The sequence below is a fragment of the Haliaeetus albicilla genome, chromosome 4, assembly GCF_947461875.1.
Source record: "Haliaeetus albicilla chromosome 4, bHalAlb1.1, whole genome shotgun sequence".
Classification (NCBI taxonomy): Eukaryota; Metazoa; Chordata; class Aves; order Accipitriformes; family Accipitridae; genus Haliaeetus; species Haliaeetus albicilla.
In genome coordinates this window covers 38852447-38869302 of record NC_091486.1, presented here as the reverse complement: position 1 = coordinate 38869302, position 16856 = coordinate 38852447, and the positions used below count along the sequence as shown (strand labels likewise).

Below are 16856 nucleotides of genomic sequence, written 5' to 3'. Positions count from 1 at the left end.
TGGATAAAGGGCTGTGCGTTTATTTGGTACAGTGTTAAACTGCATAATCTGTAAATGGAGAATTTCACTGAGTGGAGCAGGGATAATTAGCCAGGATCAGAGGAACAAGCCATTTGCTCAAGAAGTGTCTGAGGAACCAGAAATTAAACTCTGTCCTTCTTTAGAAGGAAATCTAGTGTTTGTATAACCAGCTCTTGGTTGCCTGTGACTGCAGGGAGAGTGGAAAGGCAGCCTTCTTTCAAGCCCGGGCCAAGGACAAAGGAATACTGCGGCTGTTGCTAAGTAGAGTAAACAACTTTTGTTCCCCAGTTGTCTGTTGCTTGGCAACCAAAGCTCCCTGTACAGTTTTAACTGATCAATGAGTCCTGCAAATGAGGAGGCATAATGATGCTCTCTTCAAAGCCTGTCTGAAGCTGCATCCCCATAGCAACCACCAGACCCAGCTTGTCAAACTGGTCACCTGATTCTGTCTTCTTAAAAAGCTGCTTATTTTTTTACAGCTGTGCTCACTCTGAGCAGTAGTGTTCACACATAGAAAGGCAGTTCTGTCCCCAACTTCAGTTTCACTGGCTCACATTAATACAAATTAAATAAAGACCCAGAACTGACAGCAGGCTTGATACAAAATCCCAAGAGAAGCCTCCTGATAGGATCAGAGTCTTAGAGAATAGCTTTGCCCTTTCCACCAGTGAAAGGGTGCACCAAACCCTTTCTTGAGAAATCAGAGCCATTCCTAGATTACACCCAGAAACCCACTCCATCCCACATTTCTTCTGTCACTGTAATGAAGCAATTTCTTAAAACACTGCAGTGTTTTGGATATGACATTTCCCAAAAGAGATAAGCAACAGGACCAAAATTTTCAGGAGGAGTTTGAGTGACACTCCTAAATCCATAGAGACCTAAAAATATAGCTAGGCTTCCCTCCCTCTCCACCTCCTGAAAACACTCATCAGCTTCATTTACTTATGGCACTACCAAGTGTCCAGCACTACTGAAATTCTGGTTCTATCTTTACCTGCCCAAATCCAGATTAAAAGAAGTTAATTTATCAGTGCCATGCTGGAAAATCACAACCTGAGTCCCTCAGTGCAAGCTGGGAGAATATTTGCGTGGCTGTGCTTCTTTGTTAGTCTGTTCCTTTGAGCCAGTAGTCTAAAGCAAGCTAAGCAGCAGGATGCAGATAAGTCATAATGAAAGCAATGGAGAGAGGCTTGCAAAAATCCTTTGCTAAAGGGAAAGAAAATTTGATCAGAAGGAAGCCAGAAAAGATACCAGTTGCCTCAGGCTGAATCCAGCTAAGGAGGTTATTAAGAGACCAAACAAACTGTCCCAACAGGCCAGCTAGAGATTTCTCCAACGAAAGTGGCATTGAATATCAAGTGTTAACAACTTGTTCATCACCCAGAACTGAGATTTGTTGAATTAAGAGTTTGAGATAAACATCCATCACCCCTGGCGGTATGGACAACACCAGATTCAAGATAAAGGACTTCTGTGACCTCTACCGTTGAGTCACACCAGCCTAATTTTCTGCTGAAGGGTTTTGTACCTGGGATGTGTGGTACCCCTCTCCTGAGAGGTTTGGGAGGATACGCTTCCATCCAAGGAATTTCCACGATGACAGGCTGAGACAGTGGTCTTTGGAGGTACAGAATCTGGCTGGGTTGTCTCACAGACCACCTGTAGTCCCTTTGGATAGTTTAATAAAAAGAAATAGGTATATAAACATACTTCTCTCTCCCATATTAGTTTTTTTACTGCAATTTGTGCTTAGACATGACTGTTATTTATACCATAATACCATGGTGAAACTGATGAAGCCTGGGCCTTCTCAATACTAGGTGTTGTGCAGGCAAAGGGTAAGGCAGGGCTCTTGCCCAAGAAAATACATTCAGGCTTCCATCCTGTAAGATAGGATAAGGCCAAGGAGATCCTGACAACTATACTCAATACCCTTTGGTTCCACTGCAGACAAGGTTGGGAGCCTTCAGAAGAACTGTGAAGAACTGTAATTTCTGGAGACAGAATACTTTAGGGTGGTAACTGCAAGTGGTGTTTCAATATTAATTTCCCACCTCCCTCAGTTCCTTATTCAAGCTTGTCTAACCTTAGCACAGAACTTACCTCAGTATGTCCACTGTCCAGATTAGGGGATTCACAAGTCGCACTCTGATTGTTGGTGGGAGAACTTCTCTTAGCTGAGAAAAGAAGTCAGAGGAGGACATTTCAGGAATCACCTCTAATATCAAAATGTACCACTGAAAGGATAAACCAGAAAACAAAACCAAACCCAAAGCAGCATCTCTCTGCTGCAGGCTTCCTAGGCATTAACCACAGCCAGAAAAAGAAAAAAAGGACTGTTTTAATTTTTGCACAATTCTTTCAGTTGTGTTGTCAACAACATTGTCTACTGAAAATCTCTATTTTGTTAAAAATAAATCTGAATATAAATTTTATCCAAAATCCATTTGGCATCAAACTGTGTTTTCCTGTGCATACTAGTGCCTTTTATTTTGGAGCTCTTCCTTCTCCAATTTTCACATATATTCAGCTCCTTTTTTAGGTTACATCTCTCAGAATGTATTGTGATTTCCAATTTGACAAATGCATTCATCACAGGAAACACACAAATGTCACACAGAAAGTTTGATCAGCAATACTGTAGAAGAACAAGGGTATCACAAAGAGTAGGATGACAATTCTTGACATCCTGTCAAATCGCAAGCTATTCAGATGTGACTTAGTATCAGACTGACTCCAAACAAAACATTGCAAAGCTTCTTCAGTAGAATTTTTTTAATTTATTGTAAAAATTTAAGTAAATTTAATTTTTTTGTCGCAATTTGAGACAGCAATGCTAAGATAGCAGAATATTCCATGATATAAAGAATCTCATTCCAATTTCTACTTCCGTTCTGCTGAAAACGTTTTCAAAACATAACAGAGTATTTCCATTTCAGACTTTACTCCTAAAGTTATTCTTTAGGGATTTTCTAACCACAGTCCAGGCCTATGGAAAAAATTCCAACAGTGAAAGAAAACTTAGGACTAATTCCTTTTGTTAGTTCCAGGGCTGAAATCCTATTTTTTAATTCCAGAAGTTGAAGCAGAGGGAGGAAGAACTAGAGGTCAAAGATGGTTTTAAATCATTTGAAAGGCTTGAATCTTTTCAATTCTGGACTGTCCCAGAGGCCTACAAAGCCTTGAGAACAAAATATGTCATCCAAAATGACTTGTCATCAGAAAAATCTGATTTAGCGAACTACATTTTCACTACTGCGAAAATTACAGTTCCATGCTTTTGAGAACAAGCAAGCAATGCTACACCAATATACCCAGCACACTTCCAATTCACCACCTGGTAGGAATTACGCAAAACTATTGTCTAAAAACATAAAAGTAAAAAAGTTTTTTTAGAACTAGGCCAGACACAAAGACTTGGAAGCCTAAGCACCCAACTCCAGCCTCATTACGGCTGAAGTACAAAGGAGGAGCAACCCCTTCCAGTATGCAAAAGAGAATTTACAACCTAAGCCTTCTTTGGAGCCTCTTGAAACTACTTTGTTTAATTTCATAACATGGTGAAATTCAAATTTTAGGTAGGAGGAGAACCTACACTGCCAACTGTGTGCTCTTCACTGCTAATTTTTGTTCAGTGCCAGTCTGGGAAATCCTTCCCCACCCATGTCAGGCTGCTGCTACATACTGCCTTTGCCCTTCTTAGCAACTAAGGAAGACATGGTGAAACAGAGACATGAGGCTGACAGGAAATGATAACTCTTCAGTAGAGTTTCTCATTTCCTATTTGTGATTTCTTTCTCATCTCCTATTTAATTATTATGCAAATGTAGGTTGACTCTGAGGGCAAACAACCTTAAAACTACTCTCAAAGGTTTGACTAGATCCTGACTAGAAGGATTAACATATTCCTTCAAATATGACAGCTATAGACCATAAGGCAGCATCAGGCAAAAAAAGGAAAGGTTTCCCAGCCCTCAGGAGCTACATTATCACAGCAAAGTCACAGACCTGTAACGATGTTCCTGATTGGTTTTACAAGGGCGTTGAAGGCAGAAACTTCGGGCTGCCTGTGTTCCCACATAGGCTGCCAAATAACAAGGCCACTAGCCAACCGAAATGTCAGGTCAGACTCCTAGAAAGACAAACAGAGGTTGTATCACACCAGCTCACACAAAAGAACGTGGTTTCCAGTCTAAAAGGATTGCAATTTCTCTGATGCACAGATCTTAAAAGAAATGAGTGACACCATGTGCAGTTCTGTGGTCAGTATATGCTAACTCAAGGGCCAATGACACTACTCAGCAGATATTAGTACATTTCAAAAATGGCTGTTAAAAAATAATAGGGAAATCTCAATACAAAAATATACAAGAAGCTTTTTCTAAATGAAATTTCTATACTAGTTAATGAATCCTGTTTTTTCCGGCACATTAAGCTGTAAAAGAAAAGGCCATTCCTGTGTCAGAAAGCATCCCTTCTGACCATATATAACTACTTCATATTTAATATTCAATCTCAACCTTAGGATTTAGACTCCGAGATTTGAACTTCTTGCCCCAAAAGAATAAGAATACTAAATATTAAAACGTTACTTAGAAATTGAGGAAACAGGAAATGTAACAAATTACTATGAAATAGCAATATACAGTAATGTTGTTATTAGCACTGTTAGTACCTGAGCTATGTCAATACAGAGACATTGGCACTATTTACACTTGTGCCATCATTGTTTTACAAATGCAAGTAGCTGAAATCATGTAAATTAGTACATGAGTAAATCTTAGCAGGATCAAGGTGCAAGTATGCACTTACTCGACCTAAGGTCAGATCTACATTAGGAGATACTGATGTTGGTATAGTCCAGCTATCCCCATAAGGCAAACAAACATGGTAATAGCAGTTTTGGCAGCATAATCGTAGCTGCACCACCATCTCCTGCTGACATATAGCTCCACATGCCCCAGCGGTAAATTGATGATGCAGACAGAGCTAAAGGAATGGCAGGAGTTGACTGCTTGTAGCTCTCCAGCCCTTCTCTTCCCTACTCTTTGTTCCCTACTCTTTGTTAGTGCTGTCTCTTCATTATGAACTCACAAGCCTTGTTATAAACTAAGCTTGGTTTTAATTACTATTTTTTTAATCACTATTTTTACTAAGGAGCACCTTGCAAGGCTTTTGGAAGTGGTAGCAGTAACGTGTTGCATTTTTACTTTGCACTGCTAGCTTTTGGTGACGTGCCAACACTTTCATCTACAGTTGTTACGTTACAGGATTACATGCATCCCCCTCTCCCCCCAAAAGCCTCATTTAAAAACATATTGCTAAATACATAAATCCTCTCAGAAGTTTGGGATTCTACCATCTAGGTCTGCCTGTGCAAACATGTATTATCTTCCCTGAGCAAATGCATTACTTTAGTTATCTGATCAGATAGTATTCTTCCCCTGAGACCTCCACCTCTGTGAAACACAGAGGCGACAATACCAACTTGGTGAGCCAGTTACATGCCTTGTTTATCTCACCTCCTTTGAGCTTTGCTTTGATGACAGAAACACGCATGTTCTCATGGGCTTTTCAATGTTCATCACCACAGTATCGCAAAGATCTCAGAGATTTTCAAGGTAAACCTGAGATATTGTTATTAACCCATCTTGTAAATGGGAAACGACATCCCAGGAATATTAATATAAAGAAATTGGAAACCTAATCAGCAATAGCCAGGGTCTACCTCCAGTTTCATTTCATTTATTCAAAGAGCAGCCCACATTTGTTTGTGTAGTGCTTGGAAGAATTCAGCATTTCTTCCTGTCATGTCCCAGTCGCTTACAGAGAAAATGTGGAACTAGTAAACAAGTATGAAAAAATCGGACTAAATAAATGGAGCAATTCTGTACAGGAACTCAGTAGCAGAAGTAGGGAAAGAATCTAGCACTCTAGACCTGCTTTCACCTGCCTTAACCAAAAGATTATCCTTTATCTCCTGTGCTTTCTTATCTTCTTCAACTGTTGCAGCATACAAGGCAGGATTAGAACAGGTAACAGCCTCCAACACTTCATGACTTTATAGAACTTTTCCAAGCATCTACTCTCCAGAACCAGTTTCTCTTCTGAGGCCTAGCTGGAAACAGCAGCCCTCCAGAGGGACTAAAGACAAGAGTCAGGAGTCAGAGCATGCAGAAAATGCCTCCTTATCACACCACTCTGCAAAGCTTATGCACTCAGCATAAAAACAAAAGAAGGACCAGGCAGACAGGAAGCCTGCTTCCAACTTCAGAACAAAGGAATGCTCAATTGCCTTTGCCACTGCCATGCTTATACCACTATCACACATTCCTGGTAATTAGCATCAAGTTGATTAGTAATGACAACAACAAATCCCAGTGGCAGCCCCACGATGGAATCCTTGAAAAGCTAGCAAGGCCCTTCTGAGCAATGGTTGAGAATCACTGAAGCAAGTTAAAGCTCACAATCCTTTCTGCAGTTTCTAGGGTCCCAAAACTTCACAAGGGCCACAGATCTTTGACATTCCCAAGGGCTGAAAATGGCTCACTTGAGATTTATTTGCCTTTGTGTCTGCCTGATACTTTGGTGGTTGTTCACGTCACTGGAAGTATTTCTTCCTGATAGCAGTGGTATTCTGCCAGCTTGTTAAAACATTTCCAGTGGTCACCCAGTGTGCACTGTAGGCTGAATTAAATAACAATCACAAAGGCAGAATCATTCTTTTCCTGCTCAGAGCTGTCTCCACATAAGTATCCCATCAGTGTTCCACTTACTTTAATCCTGTGGACAAGGGGAGCAAAGAGAAACACAAAGAGCTCCACTGTGGCCATTGAGTTCTGGAAGAACTTCCTTGTGTTATTCTCCTCCTCATCATTCGTGGTGCTGGGCTGGGGATGTCCTGGTGATCCTTGGTTTTCAGCCTGGTGGATAAAGGCGCTACTGCTCCCTCCCCAACTAGAGCCTCTGTCTCCTCCAAATCGGTCATTGCTGCAGTCCTGAGGGGCCTCCAGCAGCATCCAGTGAAGAGTGTGAAGAAGCTTTGTTTCAGCTACTCCAAGCTTATCCTGATGTCCTGGATAGAAAAATGCATCACAGTATCTCATGGGGTTTCCACTAACGGTACTGTTGAGACTTTCATAGCCACACAGCAAACTGGGCATCCAACTTCCTGATAAGTACTTGAAAATTAAAATTCTACCATTAAAAGTATCAGCATTCTGTTTCATTATGTTTGAAACCTCCTAATTCACAAGTCTCCATTTACTTCACAGCATTTGCAGTTCAGTCCCCAAAATGTCAGTTGCAGGGCAACTGAATGCATGGACACAGAACGATCCTAAAAGATGTCAGTTCAACAGTCTTGTCTGTTTGACTCTACTGAATAAGACAAAATGCAAGTGAGCACTGCGAGGTGCTCAAGCTGTGTCCTGTTAAATGTTCCCTACCGGCATGTCTCATGAAGCAAATTAGTGCTGAAATCACCGCTGAAATCAGTAAAAGACTAGTAAAGTAAGTTAGATTTGGACCCAGCTCTATCCTTATTATCTGATTGACTTATCTGCTGAGAATCACAAGCATTGGCCTGAATAAAAATAAGAAAAAAAGAAAAAAGAACTGAAGATATTAAAAGTACCTGCTGCAATTGGCCACTGCAGCATGCCTTGAAAGAAATATGTATCCCTTCAAGGAACCCATGCCTGCTGCGTGGTAAGGTTTTTGCTAAAGCTAGTTTCATCATCTCTGGAAAATAACTAGCAAAATATAATTGAACTACTTTGACTCTTCAGCTCATCAGACCATTAACTTCACTGGGGAAGCTCTCACAGGTTACCCTGCTATAAATGAGAGCAGCTCAAGAAAGGCAATCCACAGAATGTACTAACCGGGATTCTAGGATTTAGAGTATGTTGGCACCCTGAACATCAATCTGTCATATTTTGACCGATAACTTCAGTAATGGAGAAACAAACTCACACAAGCACTAACCTAGCTTGTTTCGGTTGGAGAGCAATGTTGCGGTGCAGTGCAGCACATGCGGGAGCGCAGCTTGGACAAGTTCCCAGCGAGAAATGCTCTGGATGGCTTCAGAGAGAGCTGGAGAAAGGCCATGCAACTTGTTTTCTACTAAAACTCTTTCAAAAGACTAAAAGTAAGAACAAAGAAAAAAAGACACTGTATATCTATTTTTGCACATACCTTCTAGTACATAGAACATTCTCTTTTAAAAACCTGTAATCTGTAATTTTTCATTATACAACTAAAGCACACCTTATAATATTTTTCCTGAAAGACACAGATTGTCTTGAAGCTTGTATTTGTGGAGCTGAGTGCTGGATATTCTTCTCACACACACACACTCTTTCAGTTTAGTGTAACATAAAAGGGCAACCCATTAAAGGTATATGGGCCTTAGGAAATGTTTTCACACCATGCCACAAAAAATAAACAGTGTACACCATTTTTTGTTGAGTCACAACGTAATGGTTTTGTGAACATTTAAAAGAGCTGATGGCTGCAGCAAGTTCATTATTTCCACCTCAAGCAACACAAAATAAGACTATCTGCCTTTGAAATCCCTAAGGAAGTTTGTTATTGCTAGTTGTTCAAACCATTTCACTAAGTTGCTCCTCCAACCAGGCACAAAGATCTCAATATAGGTCACAAAAGCAGTTACATTCCTTCACTGATGTTCCTAAGCAAAGAAATACGTTATTGATAATGCATGTCGCTGCCATATACCAGCTTAATCTCCTGGCTACCTATTTGCTTACAAGATGTTTCACCAATTTTATCAAGCTCTGGGCAAACAAGTAATTGTTGCCATTCATGACCTAACAGATCCTTCAAACACCCTTGCTCCAGAGTCATAAAGCTTATCCTTCAATACTAGTCATACCAATTTTTCCTGTAAAATTGGGGGGGTAATACAAATAGATTTAATTACAAAACCAAAAAGGGCAGCAGTCATAACCTAGCTCTCCTAAATGACCAGCCACTCCCAGGTGCGGCATGCTAATCAGTGCTAACATGCACTCTTCTGCATACCCCAGCAGCTGTGCACATTTGTTCTCTAAGGTCATGGCCACATGCGCTGGTGTGGACAGACAAGAGCTCCTCTATCACAAGGCAGGATGGCCTAGTGCAAGCATAGTGCTGCAGCATCATGGTTTTACAGCATCGCCATAACAGCTTCACTCTGGCCAGCATGGAGGCAGAGAAATGCACATCTACCTGTACCTACATCCTAAGACAGAAACTCCCCAATAGGACCAGGCATAGACAAATAGAAGGGGTGATGGACTGTATGATTTACACAGATGTATTTGGGGGTATTCAGAACTGAGTGTGCTTAGTCACAGTGTTCACCTACTAGAAACCCCAGGTTCTAGTCAGAAAACTCAACAGACTTTCTTTATGGAGCAACGGCTGAAACTGGAGACCATTAGTTATAATACGTGGACAAAAATGGGGATCAGTCAAAAATAATGTGCCATGGATTAGGTTGTCAGCAATGTGTATTTCTTAGCACCAAGATGGGATAACATGTCTACCAGGGAAAGGATGCCTCAAATCACTCTTACAGCAATCTGCTGGAGACCACATTGTCTACAAAGGGAAATGATCTCCTGCCATTCATTCCTATCCGTTCAGGAATGGGGGGAACACGAAGAGGTGGCAGGTGCTTGGAAAGCCTTGGCAGGCAGGGTAGCAAAGTACTCATTGTAAGGTCTCAGTATTCTGTTCCATTCAGGAGCTATGAAGTCATCAAACCACAGTAGCAGTCGAGAGCACATTAGTATAAAGACAAGAGAGGTCTAGAACAACTATCTCAGACAAGGTTACCTAACAAAAGGGGAGAGCAAAGCAGCAAAGTATCCCCAGAAGCAAGACAAGAGATGCAGGGTTAATGCATGGTTACAAACAACATAGAGTCTGAAAGAGCCAGTGAAAAACATGAGATTTTATTTATTTTTGTCAAAAGGGGACAGGGTGCCACTCCTTATTTGTTGCTCCAGCCACACATGCCCACCTCTACTCATGCATCAGCTCTGGGGCTCACTGAAGCCTTCATTCAGCCAAGTCAAGCCTCTACATAAGCCAAAAGGAAGCTCAGCATCGAGGTAAGTAGTTTCTACCAGGTTAGTGAGCTGAATTAACTTACTGAAAGGCCTGCCAAGCACCAGTGCTCACCTAGGCTTATTGAAAGAAATTATCTTCTCACCTCCGGTAGAAAATTCAAAGCATAAGCTCACACTTCAGTACAGTCACAAAGCTATTCCATTTACAGACCAAAGGGAGAGAAAAAAAAAATAAAATCACTGTGAGCAGCAACACTATTCTGAAGCATGAAGGAAGACACATTGTTGATCTCTGGCTTTCCATTCAAGCTCTCATTCACAGGTACTTCAATGGCATCAGGGAGAAAGTCCCCCAACAAATGCCTTCTGGAAGCTCTGGCCAACATTCTGCATACTTCAGAAACTCAAGAGGAAGCCAAGGAGTCTGTAATTACGTCTTTAAATTAGGCTTGGATTCACCTCAACATTTTGGTTTCTGAGCTACATGAAGCTTTTCCTACATGGTTAGCCACCAGATTCCTCTGTTCGTTCCTGGTCTGAGCCAAAAGCTAAATATATTTCTGTACCACAATGAAAGATTAGCTTCCAGAACAGCATATGTGATCACAAGCACCTGAGACAGCATTTTTCTGGCAACATAACAATGCTTCTAACACAAAGGCTACTGTATGGAAACCATTTGAGCGTCCCTGTGTGCTACAGGCACTGGCTGGTACACAATTGCCACTCTGCATGTACTGTCAGCACGGGACCTAGTTGGCATCAATCCCCAACAGTCACAAGCAGCCCAACAAGAACATGCAGTTCTTTTGACAAGTGTTCTCATGGGATTTGCCTGGAGTTCTCCATAAAGGTCCAACTCACAGCAGCTTCTGCCTACACCAGACACTCAAGATGCCAAGGCCCTGGGTTAGCATTTGCTTATCTAGAGCCTCCCTTTTGTTCTGCCATGGCTCTACTCTTAACTTTCAGGACCTGCTACAGAGAATATACAGACATTAATATGAAAGACCTAATTTTCACCCCACATGAACTAAGCAACTGCTGCTACAGCTGAGAGGAGTTATATGCTTCAGTGAGAAGGCTGAACAAGAATGTCTGACATAAGTTCCCTGTAAGTCAGTCAGAAGCAAGATATTGTCATGCTATGGGTATGTCTTGGAGCTGCAGCCTCAGACCTGCTGCTCAGCTAAGAAGACTGTTACCTACTTATAGCAGGCTTGTCCGTGCCTCCAACACTCCACATGCCAAAGGAGGATAAAGAACATCTGCCAAGGTGGTAGTGAGGGAAGTCAGTGTTGTGCCTTGGTTGCAGAAAGGGCAGCCCCTTTCAGCAGTGCTCTATGTGTGTGTGTGTGTTCAGCTCCCTCAGGGCCACTTATATGAGCATTTTTGCCTTTTAGCCTGGTGACACCATCTGTTTTCACAGGGAGTGGCAGTCAGTCCTGTCTGGCTGCCTTCCCACTGCTGTTGTTCTCCTTTTATCTTCATCTCCACCAAGAACCAAACGGGCTGTCAAATACCTTGTGACCAGGGTCAGCCTGTGTGTCACTTTGCTGCCGGAACTGTAACAGGTAGCTGCCTGAAGAAGCCTGGATGAGCAGTACAGGACAGAGCAGATTCTGGCTGGGCTTTGCCATGGTTTCCTATACAGCTTTGCTCAAGTTGCATGAACTTCCCCTGCTCTAGGCCCAGGGGAGCCGTACCTGCAGTGAACTGCACAAGGCAGCAAGGGCTCAGCCAGGCCCCCAGCCCCCAGTAGAGAGCCAGGACCTTGGGAAGCTCAGCAACCCCCTGCTCCACCCTCTCAGGAGTGCCAGATGAGCTGCAGGTCTCCTCCAGGGAAGTAGCCCTAGAAGATCTCACTTGAAAAGAAAAGAAAAAAAAAAAACCAAACCCCCCCTCAGTAAGCTAGGAGAGCAGTGCCCAGTGCTTAGCCTAGTGTATGTACAGAAGGACCCTGACAGAGACACAGAGAAACTTCCTGATCTAGACTTCTGTCCTTGGAGGGAACCTTACCACCCTGTTCTTCCAAAGCTCTGGCTGCATCATGGTAGAAAGCAGAGACCATTGCTAAAGTCACGTCAGACTGACTGGAAAGAACTTGAAATGCAGACAGACAGTATTGTCAGTCTGGGGAAGGTCCTCTGAGTAGGGAAGAGTTCCTAGAAAGATCTCAAACACTAATCTAGGAGTTCATAGCACAAGGGATGGTAAGGCTCCATTGTTTACTAAACATAGTAATAGTACAAAAATTGACAAGCAATGAAACACAGATGCCAAGCATTTTATTTACAGAAAATTCCCATGTTCAGAAACTTAGTTTTCTGCCACCATGTCCATTGGCCAGATAAAATAAAGGCGGCCTCCTTTTAAACTTTGTTCCATATCTATCCTTTAATCATTCATAACAACAAAACATACTACTACATTTGCAAAAACAAATTAAAAAAAAGCAGAAAAGAGGTAAACTTTGAATTTGCAGGATCCTCCAGAAAACGTTTGGGTTCTTCCATGCCCAGTGCAAACCAGGATAAAAGAATTTAAAACATATCCTTGAGTCCCTTACCCTCACCCCCAAAAATGCATTAGCTTTGTACAGCACTCACATATATTCCTGTGAGGTCATTTACAGCTTTGACTCATGCACATTAGGAATGACACTGTGGCAGGGCAGAAGAACTACAGAATGGGGAGAAGGAACAACGTTAAATCCATACTGAGGCACAACAGCATTTAGACAGTCTAAGACAATGTGGGGGTGGGTATTTATCTTCAGATTAAAGGCTATTTTTCACAGACCAATTGAAGTCAGTGTGATTGTTCAGGTAAGGAAAAGAAGACTATGAAAGGGCCAGGTTTTTCCTCAAGTATTATGGTATAAAGCAAAGCTCAAAGAAACAATACAATCTGCTTTTGCAGACCAGATGCTGTACTCACTGAATCTAGGCCTCCAGCATCTGCCTCCTCAATGCACAATATGCAGCAAATTCTACTGCAGCAAGTTTAGAGCCAAGAATAATAATAGAATACTGCACAATGTTGTATCACGTGCATTGTCAGACAGTTAACAGCCTATAGACATGCCTAGAGCAACTCTGGCTATAGAATTTTAGAAGGACAGGTCATTTAACAGGTGCACAGTATTTTTAGGCACTCTAGTCAATTCAGTGGTGTTAGATAATCAGCTTGATATTTCAGAAGGCAAACCAACTACCTGCCAAGTTCCAGAAACCTTGTTTCACCCATGCACACAGCACTCTGCTACTCCACTGGATAATATGGAAGGGCAGACATTCCTGCGCATTGGCAGGGATAGGAAACTGATGAGCAAAAGAAGGTGGCAGATGCAGCAGCTCAGGCTATATCCCATCAATTGCTCAAAACTAAGCCCCACCTTTGAAAGCTTTCTACCATACTTTAGTGATTATGTTAAGAATTGGAGAAGAATCAAGTTCTCCTTCATCCAAGGAAACGGATTGGATCTTCATGAAATGCATTTTTCCAGAGCTCCCTTTCCCTTGGCTGAAGCACGTGATGACTTATGTTGTCTTGCAGTTTCTTTGGGGTTTGGGGGGGGAGGGGTTGGTTTTGGTTCTGTTGGTTGAGGGTTTGGGGGGGTTTGGTTGTTTTATTTTTTTTTTCCCCACTTAGTAAATTCTGACATGTGCTTAGAGAAGAAAGGTGCTTTAGAATCAGCCTAGGGGAAATAGAGAAAGACCTGATGCCAACAGCACAGCATGAAGCACAAGAAAGTCACAGACAGATAGGTACATCATGGAGAATGCACAGAGAAGGAAGCTCTGTCCCTCTACCCAACAGTAACAGACACGAGCCCACAGGTGAGGCCACAGACTCAGATTATAGCTGCTTCAAGGTATGGCTCCTGCACACTACTGAGACTCCTGGTAAAGGACATACGGCAACAAGCTCCTTTTTCTAACCTCTGAACAACCAGGAACTGTCAATGGTATAAACCAGTGATGATGCTTTTGCTCCATGTGCCAGAATTGCTATACATTTTACTTACCAACACACTAAGCCAGCAGTCCTCTGTTGGTATCTAGCAATAACCCTGAAAAATTTATGGATTTCTTAGAAAAAAATTAGTCAGCAGCAGCTAGGGCTTCTCCAGCTTAATATCTTGTGAGAAGGAAGTCAGAAAACCGCTGCAGAGAGACCTAAGTACTTTAAACTATTAAGATACATGTCCAGACCAAGTTTTTCCAGTCTGTCAAGTTTGGCTGCAACTGCTTAATGTACTTTAAGTCATCCAAAGATCAGCAACAATTCAAAGAATTCTGAAATTCCTTAGATACCCATCTTATTTGAACTTGCTGCATGCCTTCCTTTTTTACTCCCTTTATACAGTAGATTGAGGTTTCATTAGAAATACAGTTAGAAATAAGAGTTATTAGTATCTGCATAATAACCTCTCTTTAATTATGCTGCTAAGACATGCTCCCTCCATTTTCCAGTAGAGGAGGTATTTTCATTTTGCACAATGGTAAAAGTATTATTTAGAGCCTGTTAGTAACGTTTAGATGTCTGATATTTTAAGTCTGAAAAAACTCCAGTAATCGCAAATTGAAATTACATCAATCTCATCTGAAAGCACATACACACATGATGAACTGCAAGTTTAGACCCAGACTGTCATAGCTCAGTCTGCCCATACCATTATTTACTTTATTTAATTACTAATTAGTTCAATTACTAATATGCAAATCAGTATATTTTTGTTGTGTCCAGAGATGCACATGATATCCCAATTATCTGGATGGGAAAAGGTTTCAAATCCTTCATGTGATGAAAGTACAAAATTAAGCTGAATGGACTAAATCCATTTCTGGAGTAAGCTGAGAAGCTTGCTGATCAGCCACCATGGTCAGGTCGAGTTGCATGACAAGTTAGTTAGTAATAAGAGTTGAAAAAGAGAAACATGTACATACCACACATGAAGCTTCATATTGTTTCCCCAGTTTAGGTCTTAAAAATGCACTGAAGGAAGGGAGAAAAAGCATTAGAGACCCAGTACTTCAAGTGTGGATTTTGCTTAGTTATTTTTAGGATTCTTCTCATGTCAGAAGGTTGGCAAAAGGCTGAGAAACTTAATGTAAAGGAAGACATAAGGCCAAAACAACGTTCAGATACCTGTTGATGACATCTGACAAAATGCTGTCACCTTTTCTAAAAGACAAAGTACCCACACTGATATGCCAAGAAATAGTTAATCCACCCTCAAGAAAAGTCCTGTTCCCCATGGATAAACTCTTCCATCAGACAGTTTTCAGCCATTTTACCTCAGTGAAAGATTTTCAATATATTCTGTTTAAAATGGGTTAAATATTACTTTGCCTTGCCTCTATTTTAAGCCACAGATCCATTTGCCAGTTTTGTATTAAGTATTTTGCTCTACAAATGCTGATGTGGAAGGCTTATGACGAAACGCAGGCCTGTACCCTGTAGGTAGAGAACACCCACCCTCTGCTGTCATTCCCCTCCAGAATGTGATCAGAGTTAAATATTTAAAAAATTAATCAGGTCACCTTATTACAGTATTTTTTTTTTTGGAGGACACTGAAACTGTGAAATAAAGGGATTTTGTCACCGAGGCCTTAAATTAGAGCCACAACCTTCAAACCTTTCAACCTCCCCCCACAGCCCCCATAATGTTTTCAGTTTAGAATTCTGGTAAGACAGGAGACAGACAGGATTCACAAGGAACAAAGCCCCAGCCATACATTCAGCCTACCCCTCACACATCATTTCTCTCCAATCCAATGAAGTAAGGTGAGACTTTGACGTATCTGTTTGCATGCTGACCTCTCAAAGCACAGATTATACTTCCAGAACAGATGCAAATACAGATACAAGCAAAGCTGCAAGTCCAGTGCAGCACTGAGGGATGCTGCTTCTGGTACCAGAGCTCCAGGAGCCCTCTTAAAAGTGGGGGTGGAGGCGTGGGGGGGAAACAGGACCAGGAGGAGGGGAAAGGTGCACAGACACAGATACACATGGATGTATACATATCAAGAAGCTGCCCGGGACTGCCACTAGATTAAGATGCCTCCAGTCCTTCCCCCATCCCCGATACACACAGATTGCTGTATATTGAGAGCAAAGAAAACAGCTTGTTTCACGCCTTCATGTTGCAGCTGCAGTAACCGCTTCCTCCCTGCCACTGGGCAGCAGCTGGCCCGCCTGCCCCCACCCCCCACTTCCACTGCCCTGTTGCAGCTGTATCCCAAGTTGCCAGGGCTTGCTGCTCTCACCTGGTTTGCCTCCACAGGAAGGTCTGGATGGGCAGAGGGATGCCACGGCCGCTCTCCTGCTCCTGGCCCTCTGAGCTTTTCCTTTTCACCATGATGCCGATGACAGCAGCTGCTGTGAGCCAGCCTTAGCAGACATACCAGTTGGGATCTCCCACGGCTACCACTTTGCTCTCCGTAACTCTTTACCCTCCTCCCTTCATCCTCTGCAGCCCGCTCCCTCCCTCACCTCCCTTCAGCTTTGCCGGTGCAAAATGGCTGCAGAAGGCAGGGAGGAAATTAGGGGAGCGAAGATGTCCGCGTCCCTGTGCTTCCTCCCTGCCTTCAGCACCTCCCTCTGTGGACAGCTCCCAGCACCGAGAGCCGCGCCGGCAGGCGGTGACAGGGGAGGGCGGGCTGGTGGCGCGGAAGCGGCCCCGCCCCGCCCCTCCCGCAAAACTTCCAGCGCCCGGCAAGGGGCAAGGGGCTGCTCCTCCCG

General features: G+C 42.5%; 1 protein-coding gene across 14 annotated transcripts in view; it reads right to left on the bottom strand.

Moving 5' to 3' along the window:
- Positions 1-16856, bottom strand: part of UNC80 (unc-80 homolog, NALCN channel complex subunit) — a 133605-nt gene extending 116749 nt beyond the window's left edge. For 6 of the 14 annotated variants that reach the window (XM_069782015.1, XM_069782009.1, XM_069782016.1 and 3 more), the window contains exons 1-7: positions 16382-16824; positions 15059-15107; positions 8014-8170; positions 6801-7099; positions 4033-4156; positions 2128-2201; positions 1553-1692 (exon numbers count right to left, since the gene is read on the bottom strand). In XM_069782015.1, the coding sequence (XP_069638116.1) occupies positions 1553-1692; positions 2128-2201; positions 4033-4156; positions 6801-7099; positions 8014-8170; positions 15059-15107; positions 16382-16473 (935 nt within the window). In that variant the 5' untranslated portion in view covers positions 16474-16824. Of the gene's footprint in view, positions 1-1552; positions 1693-2127; positions 2202-4032; positions 4157-6800; positions 7100-8013; positions 8171-15058; positions 15108-16381 lie in introns of all 14 variants that reach the window. The other 8 variants (XM_069782004.1, XM_069782010.1, XM_069782005.1 and 5 more) reach the window with 4 other exon arrangements.